Raw genomic sequence first — 17161 nt, forward strand, 5'->3', positions numbered from 1 at the left:
GGAATGAATGTTCTTCTAGCTTCCTGTATCCTTCTCAGAGCTAAATAACCCATAGACCCTCCTCTCAAACTGAACTTGAGGCAGCGTATCCTGTTTGAGTACTTGATAACTCAGTTAAGTCAGTCTTAATGGCCCTGTATTTAGGTATTAATTCATTTAAAAATTTAGTAAATGCTTACCACGTCTCAAATACTGTGCCAGCTCTTAGAATTACTAAGATGAGAAAGATGCAGCCCTTGTTTGCTTTTGATTTCAATATAGCAGTTGAGCCCACGTGAAAGAGTGGTGAGGGATTCAATAAGTATCTGAATGCCTAATAACATACTGGGTCCAATGCTATTGGCCGGAATGCAGTAGGAAAAAAGAAAGACATACACCGTTTTCACAGAGCTTACGGCTTAGCAGGGAAGACACATCACTTATTAAATTACACAATAATTATGGAAAAGTATAGGATGCCTAAGAGCACACAGCAAAGGCAGAAATAATAACAAATGATTTTGATAAAAAATTACTAGAAATTGTTAAGATACAGCAACAAATAAAACTCAGAAACAGGGAGTTCCCTGGTGGTCTAGTGGTTAGGGCTCAGCACTTTCACTGCTGTGTCCTGGGTTCAATCTCTGGCCTGGGGACTGGAATCCCACATCAAGCTGCTGCACACCACGGCAAACAAACAAACACAAAAAAACAAAAAAATCTCAGAAACAAAGTCAATAGGTTTAAATTCTTTTGTAAGCAGTTCATTCTTTCCAACACTAAGTGGGAGACTTCAGGCTAAGATAACTGGATCTATAAACGCAACAATAAAAGCAGATTTGAGGCTGTTACTCACAGTCTGGCTGTTACCTTCTCTTGGTGATGACTAGGCTTTCCAATAAAACTTACACTTAAACACGGATCGCTCCAGCATGTCCGGTCTACTTAGGAAACTTTAATAACCCACACTTAAGACACCCATGATAAGCTGAATATTGGCCCCCAAAGATAACCACATTCTAATCACCTGAACATGTGAATGTTACCTTTTATGACAAAAGGGACTTTGCAGATGTGATTACGGATCTTGAAATGGGGAGATGAGCCTGAATTATTAGGGTGGGCCTGATACAGCCACGAGGGTCCTTTTAAGAGGGAGGTAAGAGATCAGAGCGAGCAGAGGGCCATGTTAGACAATAGAACCACAGCTTGGAGATCTGTGGCCAGGACCCAGGAATGCTGTCACCTCTGGAAGCTGCAAGAGAAGCTGGAAGAGTCAAAAGAATGGATTCCCCCATCCCTCAAAGAACGCAAGAAAAAACAGCCCCGCTGACATCCTTCCCCCACTCCCCAGCATGTTGAAGACCCATCTAGCATTGCTTGTTGTTTTGTTGTTGCTGTTTCTTTTTTTGGCCACCCCATGGCATATGGAGTTCCCGGCCCAGGGATCAGATTGGAGCCACAGTTGTGAGGCTTCATCAATGCTGGATCCCTAACTCACTGTGCCAGGGCTGGGATTGAACCTGTGTCCCAACACTTCGGAGAGCCTTGCACCACAGCAGGAACTCCACATCTTCATTTTAACCCCCTAAGATTCATTTTGTAGTCTGATCCCCCAAATTGTAATAGAATAAATCTGTGTTGTGTAAAGTTTGCAATGATTTATTACAGGAGCAACAGGAAACTGATACAACACCCTACGATTCATGTAAACTAAAAAGGGTCTTGGGAGTCTCTGTGGAAAAGTCAGTTTGGCTGGCATTCCTTAACCCCTAGACTCTTCTACTGCCATTCTGACCATAAAAGCAAAATACTCTTCTTCGTCCTCCTCTCTCTTGGTTATAGCAGCCATTCAAGAAAAAACTATGATGGGAAACTTACTGAAAACAAATAGTACAGGAAGAAAATGATTTGAAAGTGAACTTCTGCCCTCTACTAATTTTCTTTCCTATTAACTTCAGAATTAAGTTTCCCAACCTAACTATGCTCCATCAGGGGCAAGCATATTGTAGACATAATAATTCATTTCAGTTCCCCATTATTCTACGTGGTGGGGCATATGTGAGACTTTAAAATATTGGCTGATCATCATCAATCAAAAATGATCATCAATATCAAAATTCCCAGTGTGGCTCAGCAGGTTAAGAACCCAACTAGTATCCATGAGGATGTGGGTTCAATCCCTGGCCTCGCTCAGTGGGTGAAGGACCCAGTGTTGCCGTGCGCTGCAGTGTATGTGACAGATGCAGCTTGGATCTGGCGTGGCTGGGGCTGTGGTGTAGGCTGGCAGCTGCAGCTCCAATCCAACCCCTAGTCTGGGAACTTCCATACGCTGTGGGTGCAGCCCTAAAAAAAAATTTAAAAAAAACCATCATCAATGTGGTGAAATGCTGCCCTTGATGGTATTAGCATTTTCTCAGTATGCCCTGGAAGAATCAGCCTGGGTGAGGGAGGTTGTTCGGCAGATCACACTCCAGTCGTGGGCAATGCAAAATGTGCTAGACTCCCTCCTCTTCTACATTTTTATAGGTATGACTTGATCCCACTACACAATTAAATGGAGGCAGGCCGTCTGCAACAGCAAAGAGAAAAGCAACTATCCTACATTTGGTGGAAGGCATCTAAAATAATTAAAGTGGCTCTAAGACGCAAAGGCATCTATTGCATTATCCCCAGCAAGCCTATCGTAGCTTCAACAATCTAAACACCCTAATCTGACTTTCAAGCGCTTCCCCAAGCTGAATAGTTTCTGTCTCTGGATCGATTCCTTACCCTGTTCTCTGCCTGAAGAGGCTGACCTGTGTGGACTTTATCAGTGGGCTTCCTTCCACATACTGCCTTCTGTTCTGTGGTTTTGGGAAGCTCTGTCCACATATTGGCAAATTACTCATGTATTAAACTCACCTCCACGTCAAGTGTGTATTTTTGCCCATCTTACACAATCATTTCACTCAAGTCCTTGAAGTTATTTGTTTATTTTTTGTCTTTTTCCCATTTCTTGGTCAGCTTCTGCGGCATATGGAGGTTCCCAGGCTAAGGGTCGAATCGGAGCTGTAGCCGCCAAGCCTATGCCAGAGCCACAGCAACGAGGGATCCGAGCCGCGTCTGCGACCTACACCACAGCTCACGGCAACGCCGGATCGTCAACCCACTGAGCAAGGGCAGGGATCAAACCCGCAACCTCACGGTTCCCAGTCGGATTCGTTAACCACTGTGCCACGAGGGGAACTCCTGAAGTTATGTTTTGAAGCGAAGAAATTCCATTGGATTTTAGTCTATTCAAAATCAATTGTTCTGCAAACTCTATACTGAAGTTATTTTAATACTAAGTTGGCTACATCTGCCCTTGACATTTTTCAATCAATAAAGAATCTCTTATAAGCTTTATATTCCAGAGCTCTAGAGTCTCAGCTGAGAAGTTGTCTAAATGTTCCTGCAGATGCAAAGCTCTTTTTCAAGAGAAATTTAAAGGAAAAGGGTAACTCTTTATCTGGGTGAGAATAACAGTGAGACTTATATTACCACCACGGGACGTCAATAGTCTTGACTATAAAGTGCGGCCCAAAAAGCATTTGAATCTTTTTCTGTTTTTGCTTATGGAGGTGCCCAGGCTAGGGGTCCAATCAGAGCTACAGGTGCTGGCCTACGCCACAGCCACAGCAATGCTGGATCTGAGCTGCGCCTGTGACCTACACCACAGCTCACGGCAATGCCAGATCCTTAACCCACTGAGCAAGGCCAGGGATCGAACCCGCATCCTCATGGATTCTAGTCAGGTTTGTTAACTGCTGAGCCATGACGGGAACTCTGAATTTGAATCTCTTTAATGGGAAACTACTCTTGTCACTAAAAAATTTAATCACGAAATGACTGATCTAGCAAAAATTTGCTAACACTTTGTTCAGCACTGGACATCCACCCACCTCAACACATAGAACATCTAGGTTTTACTCCATTCTATGACTATAAAATGGTACCTATCAATTTCCCTACCAAAGACATTTCATTCATTGTTTGGCTGCTACAGTGGACATCTCTGTACATACCTACCTGCACACTCGTACACTTGGCAAGTACCAAGGCAAATACAGAAGGTATTGTTTCACTTTTTCCCCATGGTTTTATGTGCTTATGAATTCTGAAGTCACTTTCGTGTGACTTCACCAAACTTCTTCTCATTTTACATTAACATACAACAGCATATGAAATACCACGCAATGTACACAGTGGAGTTCCTGTCGTGCGTGGCTCAGCGGAAGTGAATCTGACTAGTATCCCTAAGGACGCAGGTCTGATCCCTGACCTCGCTCGGTGAGTTAAGGATCCAAGGTTGCTGTGAGCTGTGGTATAGGTTGCAGATGTGGCTCAGACCAGGCATTGTTGTGGCTGTGGCGGAGGCCAGTGGCTACAGCTCCAATTTGAGCCCTGACCTGGAAACTTCCATATGCCACAGGTGTGGCCCTAAAAAGACTACAATAAAACAAAACAAAATAAAATAAAAATAAAAATACCATGCAATGTATATAGTAAGGGTAAGCATTATTTTTTTAAACTTCTTTTGGTGATTATACATATGTGGATATGTATGTAGGTAGGTGTGTACTGTGTGTGGCACAGTTTGAAGCATTCTTCTTACAATGGGTTATAGTCAAAATATATGAAAACTCTTCCATGACATATATATATTCTGTAGAAGCAGAATTTCTGTGTTATAGAACATTTACATGTTCAACCTTATGGCCATTGACAACCTAGCTGATGAATAAATTTATACTTTTATCATGACGTAAGTTCCTTTTTCTTATTATCTTCAAAATTTGGCATTAGGACTCTTTTCCTCCAACCTAATGGATTTTGAATAACTTAATGTTGTTTTAATTTCTCTGATCCTCTAGCGAGGTTGAGCAACTTTTCATCTGTGAATTGCCTAACCATATTTTTTGTAAACTTTCCTATTATTTTTCTTTATGATGTGCACGAATTCTTTCTATATTCTGGATATTGAGCTTTGTCTCTTACAGAGGTTGCAAATGTTTTTTCGTAATCTACTGGTTTTCTTTTAAGTCTGTGGTGTGTCTAGTCATATAGAAAGAAGTTTTAAATTTAGATTACTGAAACATATCAATCTTTTTGAAAATGATCTGTGGTGTTTACTTACCTGAAAAATCCCTCTATCCCTCAAGGTCATAAGAACATTCTGCTATATCAGTTTATAATTGTTTTAAATTTTTGCTTTTTCCATTTAAGTCTTCGATTCATTTAGAAATTATTTTTGTTATGATGAGAAGAAAAGTCCTCATTTAATTTTCTTTGAAATGGAAACCCAACGGTTTCCACATCAATAATTTAATTGTCCATTCCTTTCCCACTAATTTGTTATGCTGTCTTCAAAAAATGCCAAATTTTTATTTATGCTTGGTCTTGTTCTGGGATCTTTATTACATTCTACTGATCTATTTGTCTATTGTTGGGCTGACACCACAGCTTCAAAAGTTTCAATATCTAGGAAGTTGAGTCCCTTCTGCTCACTCTTATTCTAGGGGATTGTTGAGTACTTTTGGATTTTTGCTTTTACGTCTGAGTACTAGATTTTCACAGGTTCTATGTAAAAAATTTTGTTAAGATTCTAATCAATATCTCTTCTGACTGTCAACATTTCTGCTGAAACTGCCTCAGCAAAAACAAGTGCTTCCATCCCTGTAGACTCCAGCAGGAAAAAAAAAAAAAGATGCATCACAAATACAGCCTCCACCTCACTTCCATATTTCAAATTCCATCTGAATCTGATGGATGGACCCTTAACTGCAGCCGGATGCCTAGCTACAAAGGGCGTTTGGGAAATGCACATCTTAGCCTTAATGCCTCTGCAGTACAAGAAGACAGGGTAGAACCATGGATTCTAAACTATAGCAGGTCAAGATATCAGTCTAGAAGGTCACAAATGCCATTTAAAAACAAAATAAGAGCTCCCTGGTGGCCTAGTGGTTAGGGATTTAGTGCTGTGGCTCCAGTTCAGTCCCTGGCCTGGGAATTTCTGCATGCCACAGGCATGTCAAAACACAGACACACACACACACAAACAGAATATAAACCATCACTGTAATGAGCAAGAATAAGCATTGTTTCAAGAACGTTTTATACATATATATCTAGTATATATTTGTAAGGTGAGGAGAAAGGGAGGTAGAGAAAGAGACAGAGATAAACACAGAAAGAGGTAGGGGGCAAGGGAGGAGAGAGAATACATTAAAAATGTTTCTTATTGGGGTCATGATCAAGAAAGTCTGAAGGCCAAGGTCCCAGGGAGGTGAAGAGACCCTGTGTGCCAATTCACCTGGCCTACTGTAATACCCCTTCTCTTGCTTAGGAAGTTTCCTTTTATTCCTTGTTTGCTAATAGCTTTTCACTTTAAACAGATGTTGAGTTCTGTCAAACAGTCTCCATGTATCTATTGAGATAATGATAAAGTCTTTCTCCTTTAACATACTACACAGATGGATTTTCCAACAATACATTATCCTTGCATTTCTCTTTCTAAAAATATAGTTATCTCTTGTATCCACTGACTCCCTAACTTTGCTGCAGCCCTTCTCCCGCATACCACCCATAATTTCTAGCAGATTCTGTATTTGCTCAGTGTGTCAAAGAAGCTGCTATACATCCTGACATGTTCTCTAAGGACAGAGGAAAGGTCTATGTTTCACAATTCTTTATTAAATTCACAAGAAACCAACATACTTTCACTTCATCTAGCTAAAACAATCTTTTAGAGGTGTCCAATTTAAGAACTAATGTTCTAACAGGAATTTGTAAGATTTAATAAAAATGGAGGAATAAGTCCTATTAGAAAGCTGCATTTTGGAGTTCCTGTCATGGCACAGTGGTTAACGAATCCAATTAGGAACCACGAGGTTTCAGGTTCGATCCCTGGCCTTGCTCAGTGGGTTAAGGATCTGACATTGCCATGAGTTGTGGTGTAGGTTGCAGACGTGACTCGGATCCTGAGTTGCTGTGGCTCTGGCGTAGGCCAGTGGCTATAGCTCCGATTAGACCCCCTAGCCTGGGAACGTCCATATGCCGTGGGAGCGGCCCTAGAAAAGGCAAAAAGACAAAAAAAAAAAAAAAAAAAAAAAAAAAAAAAAGCTACATTTTCATTCTGATTTAGTAGAGAGATTTATTTCAATATGTTTTTGTTAAGAATATAACTCTATTAATAGTAAAGTACCTTCACAGAAGTTCCCACTGTGGCACAGTGGGTTAAGAGAATAACTCTATTAATAGTAAAGTACCTTCATAGGAGTTCCCACTGTGGCACAGTGGGTTAAGAATAGTAAAGTACTTTCATAGGAGTTCCCACTGTGGCACAGTGGCTTGGGTTGCTGTGGAGGTGCAGGTTCCATCCCTGGCCCCACTCAGTGGGTTAAAGTATCTGGAGTTGCCATGGTTGGGGGGGTGTAGGTTACAGCTGAGGCTTGGATTCAATCCCCGGCCTGGGAACTTCCATATGCCGTGGGTGCGGCCATTAAAAAAAAAAAAGGTACCTTCATCAATTTGACCTCCTTAAAAATACCTGTCCAGATTACCTTTACTTAGGCAATGTCCCAGAAACTTTCATCTGCTTATTTGTTGTATTTTATTTATTTGTTCATTTTTAAATACTAAAGAATATCTACATTGCTTGAAATCAGCCAAATGACAAATAGTGCATTTTCAATGAGCAATGGTTTTAACTCACCAAATCAGGAAACAACACAATTTCTTTCAATCCATCCGTGTAGTGTCAAGGTTCTTGGTAAGCTGTTGAAAAGAACTTTGACCCTGAAAACTCTTGGATTTCTGACGCTTTTCTTGCTGCTTTTTAGGAGAAAAGAAATTCAATTCTGAATCTAATAAAAAGTTTAAATGGATAACTTTTATAAGTCATTTGCACAAACAAAACGTGTTACCTATCAAATAAGAGTTTTCCAGTAATTTAATCAACACAAAGATACTCATGCATATTCTCTACAGTTAATATTCTTCAACAGTTAAGAACAAAAGGAAAAGATGTTTTTATAAAAGGCGAGGGATGAACAAAAACAGTAACTATTAAACTTTGCAAAAGATCACCTAGAAAGAAAACAAAATTTATTGAGGCATCTGACATGAGCAACTGACCGTCAGTGCAGCCTTGGCAACATATGTTCAACCTGTGTATCCTTCACCCTCTTCCCCCACCCTAAAGCTAGAAAAGAGAAAACCCAGGGTCAGAATTAATGGAAACCTCATTTATCCAGCCAGAGGCAGAGGGAACCCCAGTGCCGTGAGAGATGGATACCCTATTGGTCCTTAGATGGAACAAAGCTACAACACTGGTCGCCCCTGGGTGTTGGACCTGCAAGAATGCTATTTTTTAACTTTTAGTTTTCACATTTTTTTACAATGGGAAATAATACTCTTAAAATGCAAAGGCAGCTCCAACCAACCAACCAACAATCATCAATACGTTAGTTTGTTGCTTTATGTTTAACTCCATGAACACAGAAGAGCGTCTTAGTGTCCTTGTAGCGTCTTAGTGTCCTTGTAAATTCTTCATTTCTTTCTCTCTTGATGGTGGACAGGGTCTCCATTTTCCAGAGAAAAGACAGCAAGATTCCACAATTTGGGGGGTTGGGTCAGCTTTGCCTGGGATTTACAATTTCTCTGACAGCCAGAAAGAGTAATTCTTAGTAGGTCTGGACTACGACTAGACACATGCTCTGGGCATGAGATAAATAAACAGCGGTAGAGATGGCCCCTATATCTTTTTTTTTTTTTTTTTTGGTCTTTTTTGTCTTTTTGTCTTTTTAGGGCCACACCCATGGCACATGGAGGTTCCCAGACTAGGGGTCGAATTGGAGCCACAGCTGCCAGCCTATGCCACAGCTGCACCAGATCCAAGCTGCGTTTTCGACCTACACCACAGCTCATGGCAATGCCGGAATCTCAACCCACTGAGCGAGGCCAGGGATCAAACCTGCCACCTCATGGTTCCGAGTCAGATTCGTTTCTGCGGCACCATGATGGGAACTCTGGCTCCTATTTCTAAAGAGCCCAATACCAAATCATGGTCATGAAGGACATAAAAGTACTGTGACAGGAGCTCCCTGGTAACTCAGTGGGTTAAGGATGTGGCATTGTCACTGCTGTGGCTTGGGTCACTGCCATGGTGCAGCTTCGATCCCTGGCCCAGGTACGTCTGCATGTGACAGGTGCAGCCAGAAAAAAGAAAAAAATATATATATATATGAACAAAAACAAAGATAGAGGCTGATATGGTGCAAACCAAGAGGTCAATGGAAGAGGTCAGGTGGGTGTTGGAGCCTATTCAGAGTGAGGCCTCTAAGATTTCCAGAAGCAGACACAGTACTGACATCTCTTTATCGCTAATGAAATTTCTTTCTCCAAGAGATTAGTAGAAAGCAAATTCTGAAAACAGAAATTTTCTCAGTTGGAAAAAGGACCGCAAGGAATAATGTCCAAACTTGTTCACTCCAGGTTAACACGCCTATTTGAGACAATCCTCGGGCTTCGCAAGGAAACATTTTCAGCACATGATTTTAGGAAACTGAGTATGATTTCCATTTATTTGAAGGCTGGTAAGTCTTAATGAAAACTAGTATTTCCTATGACGTCACTGTGCCTTCCATTCAAGCTAACTAAACAGGCCGGGGGCCGATCTAGGACTAGAAAAGTTCTGAAATGCTGCTCAAGTTGCTTCCTGCACCACACCGACAACAAAACAGAAAACTGGGAAAGTAATTCCTTTTCTTCCTTATTAAAAACAGCACATTTTTCCCCTTTTTTAACATGGAAGTGTGCTCAACAAGCCACTTTTTAACAGCCCACCCCCCTTATAAAGCTTGATCATTCACCGGGCATAGTTTGGAAGTTATTGCTGGTGCTAGAGTCTGAGATGGAACTTTTTCTAGAGGCGCGCACACAGGTGGGACGTGACAAAATCACACAGGGAGATGCAGCCACGCTTTGGGCTCTGAGAACATCACTTTGGAACAGGTGGCTTTTCCTAGCAGGTCCCCTGGGGGGGACCCAAAGCACAAGGCGATCAAGCCTTTGTGTTGAGGGCCCCAATCCCATCAGTTAGGGAGACGCTGGAAACCCACGGGCCACGCAAATGACCTCTCTGAGCTTCTCCTCCGGCACAAAAATGAAACGTGAACACCAACTTGCCTCCAAGGATTCCTGGTGAGGAGCAACTGAGAGGGGCGGACGTCAGATATGGTACACAGGTTACATCTTCATGGTGAGAAGATGTTTTACATATTTGCCTTCAGGTCACGATGAAACTGAAAACCAATCCAACTTCTGGAAACACATTAGCTTACTGACCCTGGCATGTGGATGACAGTCGTCTGGCCAGCGGTCATGACTCTGAGCTAAAGCAGAACTGGGGGCAAAGGAACAGCTCTTCACTGGAGGCAGGGTTGTCCTCGTTCATGAAATCGCTTCTCCAGCTTCCTCGGTGCCTCAAAGACATCAGGCCACGCGGAGCACCATCTGCGTTTGTTCAAGCCAATCTTTCCACAGCCCCCTCCAGGCTCCTGGGAGAAGGGGTTCTCACCGGGGGCGCTGGTCCTCTGCTTCCGAGAGGGAGTCTGGGGCTTTTCACTTGATCATCTGAGTCTCTTCATCTGCGTCGTAAAACTCTTCTTCTTCCTCACTCTCGCTCCCTAAAGGGCTGTCCTTGCCCGCAGACTAAGGGACGAAACGGAGAAAAGGGCAGTGAGATGACGTCATGACGTTCCCAACGTAAACCACTGTCCGGCAGTTCAAGGGACGAATGCACTTCGATGACATTTGTTCCGCTACGAATCGGCCCCAGAAGGGGTCTAGGAAAACTAACGACATCATCTTTATGTCTCTGAAAATCAGCTTTTAGTAGATCCTACTTTGGTTTTCCATCAGTTTTGCTCAGTTCCATTTAATCTAACCTAACTTCCTCTCCGCCCCTCCCCCGCCCCCCAAAACCTATCATCATCCAAGTGGTAAATGTGAACGATGAGAAAAATTCCGCCATACCTGAGGGGGATCCAAGGTCTGCAAAGATAACGCCTCCTCCCCCAGCCTCCGATAGGAATACACCTGAAGGTCAGAAAACGTCTCCAGCAACGGACTGTTAAGGGTTTCGGGTAATAATAAACTCAGGAGGCCTGAAGTCAGCCCCGTGGCGCCAAAGACGATGAAGGGTAAAGACCATTGCACGTACTTCTGTCGGGGCAGGGAGTGGAATGGAAATAAACAAAACCTCAGTGTGAGTTTCCCAGCAGGTGACATCAGCAGTCTTGTGACCCAGGACCCACCATGGTTACCGTCCAGGTCAGGCCTTCCCAGGAGAAGACACTAGAAAGCCCTTCTTCTCCATCCCTTAGAGAATTACCCCAGGGAAACCAGAGGGAGTCAGCTGCAGAGATGGGAGGGAGCAAATAAAAAGAATAGCATGGGAGTTCCCGTCATGGCTCAGCCGTCATGAACCAAACTAGGATCCAGGAGGACATGGGTTCCATCTCTGGCCCCACTCAGTGGGTTAAGGATTTGGCATTGCCAGGAGCTGTGGTGTAGGCTGCCGATGCGGTTTGGATCCCTTGTGGCTGTGGCTGGCAGCTGCAGCTCCAATTCGACCCCTTTCCTGGAAACTTGCATATGCCACAGATGCAGCCCTAAAAAGGCAAAAAAAAAAAAAAAAAAAAAAAAGGTCAGCACAACATGTGGATCAGAGGTGGACGTGGCAGGATTCCCATGCATGGGGTGGGGACCGTGGGGAAGGGAAGGGGCCTTGGCTGTCTGAGCAGGGCAGACACAGCCAGAGTGTGGGGTGAGTCTGACACCCAGCTCCCACTCCAGGCAAGCGGCTATGACAGTGATCTCCACACACTCTTCACACACCCCAGACAGATGCCGGTGATGGACTTCAACGTACTCAACCCTGGAATTGGCCAAACGGTCCCATATACCTGTGCTGGCTCACTAAGCATGGGAACTGAGAGGCTTGGGGGTTAAACGTATCACTATCCTGAAAGGGAAGAGAAAAGCCTAGAGAAAGCCATACACACGGTTTGGAAATGACCTGTGTTGAACGTGGTAGAGGGCCTGTCCAAAAGACCGCCTCAGGAACCTGTAAATCGTTTATTTACATACAAACTATTTCAAAGATAAGACCACAGTCCTTGCAGGACCTGGCTCTGGGAGATTTCTGAGCTGATGACCATTCTTGAATTCCTGCACGGGAGCCACCCAGCTTTATCATCTGGTTTGGGCTCCAAAATTCTGTGGGGCAGCCCCCTATGAGTTAGGAAGTCCTTTCGGATAAAACAACACCTGCCCCAGCACTGTGAGCGTGTGGTTGGACCTCTTCTCAACTCAGTGGGACTCAGCAGTGGAGACACGGGGCTGGGTAAGATAATATTCTAGGGCAACCACCCAAAGCTGGGTATCTTTCATGGTAAACACTTGAAGGTGGGCACATTTTGCAGAACAGAACTAATATGACTCTTCCTAAGACGTGTATTGTGACCTAAAATTGAGCATGATTTACATGGAGAACTATCCAGAAAGAGGAAGTGGATCCCACGTCTTCAAGAAAAGAAAAGGTTACCCTGACATTTAGAAATGTCTGTACTAGGACATGGGGAGCAGCTGCCAGAGAAGCAGCTGTCCACAGAACAGGCTCAGAGCCCCAGGCCGCACCTAGTCCCACCTCAGCGAGTCTCAGCTGGAAAAGACCTAGAGGAGGCCAGGCAGAGGTGCTCAGAGGCACCTTGGGATCTTCCTTAGAACTTGACTGATGGATGCTAGGGTTGCCATTTTACTAGATCTCTTCTAATTTTCTTTTCCAAGTGGCGTGCTGAGTTCTCCTCACTATTGAACAAATTTAGTATGTATATATATATATAGGCTTTTTTTTTTTTGCCTTTTTAGGGCCGCGCCCATGGCATATGGAGGTTCCCAGGCTAGGGGTTGAATTGGAGCTGTAGCTGCTGGCTATGCCACAGCCATAGCAACGCAGGATCCGAGCCGCATCTGCAACCTACACCACAGCTCACGGCAATGCTGGATCCTTAACCCACTGAGCGAGGCCACCTTATGGTTCCTAGTCAGATTTGACTCTGCTGCGCCATGACGGGAACTCCTAGTTAACATATTTAACATACTTATTCATTTACTTTTTCTTCTTTTTAGAGCTGCACCTGTGGTACACGGAAGTTCCCAGGTGAGGGGTTGAATCGGAGCTGCAAGCTGCCGGGCCACAGCCACAGCCACACTGGATCTGAGCCACATCTGTGACCTACATCAGAGCTCATGGCAATGCCAGATCCATAACCTACTGAGCGAAGCCAGGGATCGAACCTGCATCCTCATGGACACAATGTCATATCCTTAACTGGCTGAGGCACAAGGAGGACTCCATTTAACAGGACCTGCCTTGTATGGTTATGGTGAAGACGGCATGAGCGATGTATGTAAAGAGCTTGGCACAGAGCCGGGCACACAGCAGACACGTAGGAACTGTTCACTACTCGACGAACTTAAATGAGGGCAAGAAGGGGCAAGCTGATTAGCTGCCTCTCTAATGACTACAGGAGATCCCTGGGCAGGATCCACCTGCCCTGATGAATCCTTACTCTAAAAGGCATAAGGTTCACAAAATACATTTGTATCAGGCTTATTTTTTTTGGGGGGGGGTGTCTTTTTAGGGCCACACCTGCAGCATATGGAGGTTCCCAGGCTAGGGGTCCAATCGAAGTTGTAGCTGTCGGCCTACACCACAGCCACAGACACGTAGGAACTGAGCCACATCTGCAACCTACACCACATCTCACGGCAACGCCGGATCCTTAACCCACTGAGTGAGGCCAGGGATCAAATCCTCAACCTCATGGTTCCTAGTGGGACTCGTTTCTGCCGTGCCATGACGGGAACTCTTGTGTCAGCTGATCTTAATGGCAGCTGTCAGTTACCTCTCTCTACTCAAAAGCATAAACGTTTTCAAAGCAGAGAATCAAGAAAAACAAAACTAGGAGGTACAAACCAACCAGTGAGGGGATGAAGGGAGCGATAATCCCACCAACTCGGGAGAACATGGAACAAGTTCCAAGCCCGACGTTCCTGAAAGGCACAAGAAAAAGTTACCAAAAAAAAAAAAAAAAATGATCAGTTAGTTCTAGGGGAACAATTTAAAGACGATGGGAGATGGTGGGCCCATAATAACATATCCCAAAGTGGAAGCACAGGATGCTATCAAGAACTCCCTACTAGAACTTTCTGTGATGCTGCAAATGTTCTGTAATTACCTTGTCCAATATGGAAGCCACCAGGCACAGGCAGCTGCTGAATGTTCAAGGAGACTAAAAATGAGGAACTGAAGTTTTAATTCATTTCATTTTAATGAATTTAAACCGAAATACCTATGTGCGATATTGGACCAGTGCGAGTATAGAGGCTGGTGTGGTGATGGGCACATAAATATTTGTTGTTACAGATTTTTGTGTCTTAGGGCTCCTATCGGTTAAAACAGCCATAGAGGATCCAGGATTTTGTGATCTGAAAAGTCTGCCCATCTCTTTAAACTCATCTAATAAACTACGAAAGGATCAGGCATATAAATAGAAGCCGACAACATATATTCTCAGGAAGGTGAGAATACTGCCTTCCTGAGGAGTCTAGGTGTCAAAGAGGGGAGAGGAAGTGAGAATGATAAGGGTTATAGGTAAGGTGACCACAGATCACCCCATTATCTCAGCCAAATTCTTTTTTCTTTTCTTCTTTTTTTTTGCTTTTTAGAGCCACACCTGAGACATACGGATGTTCCCAGGCTAGGGGTCAAATCGGAGCGGCAGCTGCCACCACAATCACAGCCACAGCAACGCAGGATCTGAGCCATACCTGCAACCTGTATCATCACGGCAATGCCAATCCCCAACTCACTGAGCGAGGCCAGGAATCGAACCCGATTCCTCATGGATACTAGTCGGGTTCATTGCCACTGAGCCACAATGTGAACGCCAGCATTATTTTTTTTAAGGTGCATATTTTATGCTAAAATGTAGGCTCTCTGATAACAAGGACCTTGTCCCCTGGTCCATCATGTGCCTGACACAGGAAGGTGATTGAATAACTCAAGTTCACTGAAATAAAAACGACATCTGAGCACTATTTGGCTGATGGGGTATGTTTAGTGTACAGTACTTCCCTCACGACCAACACGAGGAAATTCAGCCCACGACAAAGATGCATCCTCCTTGGCCAAGCAGGCACAGAGCAGCGTCCAGAGTGTCTGGCTCACAACGGCTTGCCAAGTTGCTGCTGACCCACAACCACACTGTGCTCCAGGGGAAGTGAGGACCACATCTCCATCAATGCAAGAAACCTACCACAAAACGCAGGATGCTGTGGGGAGAGGGCTGTGTGCAAGACATACCTGATGACAGTGGGGTACAGCTCCGAGGTGTAGATATAGACCACGTTGAAGGCAGCGCTGATGGTCAGCTTCCCCAGCAGGGACAAGGAATGGCTGTTCACCACGGCGAACACACCTGTGTCTGAGGAGGACAAGTGCCACACCTGTGAGGTCCTCGGTGGAGAAAAACTTCTTTCAGGGACACATTTAATGCTGAAGGAGCAAGAGGCGTCCATATTGATCCAGACAGCAAAGAGGCAGGGTAACCGAACACACATTCAGAAGGTTTAATCGGCACACACAGCACGCGGCAGCTATTTCTCAGGGTTTTGGCCATCCCAGGAAGTCTTACACAGTGGCTGTCACGATGCATGATTAGACCTGCGCTTGCTCCCAAAAGACAGAGCTCCCTGAAAACTTCTGTCCTGGAGTCAGGCTAAGCTTCATGGAAATTGTAAATTTCACCTGCCAAAGGGTGTTACTTCCCTTCCCTGTCTACCCAACCCGTTCAACCATCAATGACGTAATGATGAGTCCTAGCCGTGAGAGGAGAAGGTCCAGAAAAACTCCTGTCTTCAGTTTGCATTCTTTGACGCTCCAGTGCAAAGATAAGAAACAGACCCATTAAACTACTACCGGAGGATAAAAACCATGCATGTGTTCTAAAGAGCAAGACACTAACTATGGGACTACTTTTCACCCTTCCTCCTCCCCAGCATCTTACTTGGGTTACTCATCCATAAGGATATTTGACTTTCATAATGTAACTGCAATTACATGAAATGCAAAAATACAGCTTATGCCAGTTCACTTTCTTTTCAAAAAAATGCTATCAATTGTCCAGTGGGTCTTTCCTTTATCGATACTATCTTCTCTGAGAGCGTACAATTTAATTACTCCCTTTCAAACATATTTAATCTCTTCCTTTCGGCAACCCACCAGCCTCTACCATCAAAATAACCGTTTTCTTCTTCTAAAGAAAATGCAATAATTCTCATCGACTCTATGGTGCTGTCCGCCCTTCACGGTCAAACATCTCCAATGAGCAACCAGCTCTCTGTTTCCGCAAATGCATCTGCCCTGTAACTCATGACAATGTGGTTCCCGTCCCATCCCCTCCTGAAACTCCTCTTTCTGAAGGTCAACAGCAGTGTCCTAATCACCAAAGTCATTTCCTCTCATTCTCCTTGGCATTTCTGCCTAATAGAACACACCTGTCCCCTCCCTGGGACAGAGCTGATGCTTGGCTCCTGTAAACCCCTCTTCCCTTCAGTAACTCCAATGCAGTCTCTTCTCCCCTTGACCTCCGTGGCCCCTATTTCCCAATTCATGCAACTGGCATGCTTCAGACACTCTCTGGGGGCAACGTCCTTTTCCATCTTGTTTGCCCCCAATATGTTTGGAGATGTCTCTGGCTAAGGCCTTGTTTGTGTCTGTTTTCCTCCCAACACCTCCCATAGTCGGAGGCACAGTGATGCTCACGAAATATTTACTGAATGAGTAAGTGTGAGGACTACAACAGGGATTCATTTAAGTGAAAAGAAGCTGTGTTCATGCTCTCAGCGTCTGAGGAGGGAGGCACATGAGACACTCCATTCCAAAATACAAGGTTCATATTCCCAGCCTCACTATGAAATAAATCTTCATCTACTTTAAAGATGGCGTTCTGAACGCAGTGGCCCAGGCACTGCCAACCTCGACCATCTGGGGCCTTCTTCTCTTCTGCCAGGCTATTTGGAAGAGTGTGTC

The 17161-nt window shown here is 44.3% G+C and overlaps 1 protein-coding gene across 6 annotated transcripts in view; it reads right to left on the reverse strand.

The window, feature by feature from the left end:
• SLC22A15 (solute carrier family 22 member 15) overlaps positions 7611-17161 on the reverse strand; it is a 92824-nt gene continuing 83273 nt past the window's right edge. For 3 of the 6 annotated variants that reach the window (XM_013997251.2, XM_001927904.6, XM_013997252.2), the window contains 4 exons: positions 15434-15554; positions 14049-14121; positions 11038-11226; positions 7611-10713 (listed from right to left, as the gene is read on the reverse strand). In XM_013997251.2, the coding sequence (XP_013852705.1) occupies positions 10624-10713; positions 11038-11226; positions 14049-14121; positions 15434-15554 (473 nt within the window). In that variant the 3' untranslated portion in view covers positions 7611-10623. Of the gene's footprint in view, positions 10714-11037; positions 11227-14044; positions 14122-15433; positions 15577-17161 lie in introns of those variants that run through there. The other 3 variants (XR_001308430.2, XR_001308429.2, XM_013997253.2) reach the window with 3 other exon arrangements.

Source organism: Sus scrofa, chromosome 4, assembly GCF_000003025.6.
Source record: "Sus scrofa isolate TJ Tabasco breed Duroc chromosome 4, Sscrofa11.1, whole genome shotgun sequence".
In the NCBI taxonomy this organism is placed as follows: domain Eukaryota; kingdom Metazoa; phylum Chordata; class Mammalia; order Artiodactyla; family Suidae; genus Sus; species Sus scrofa.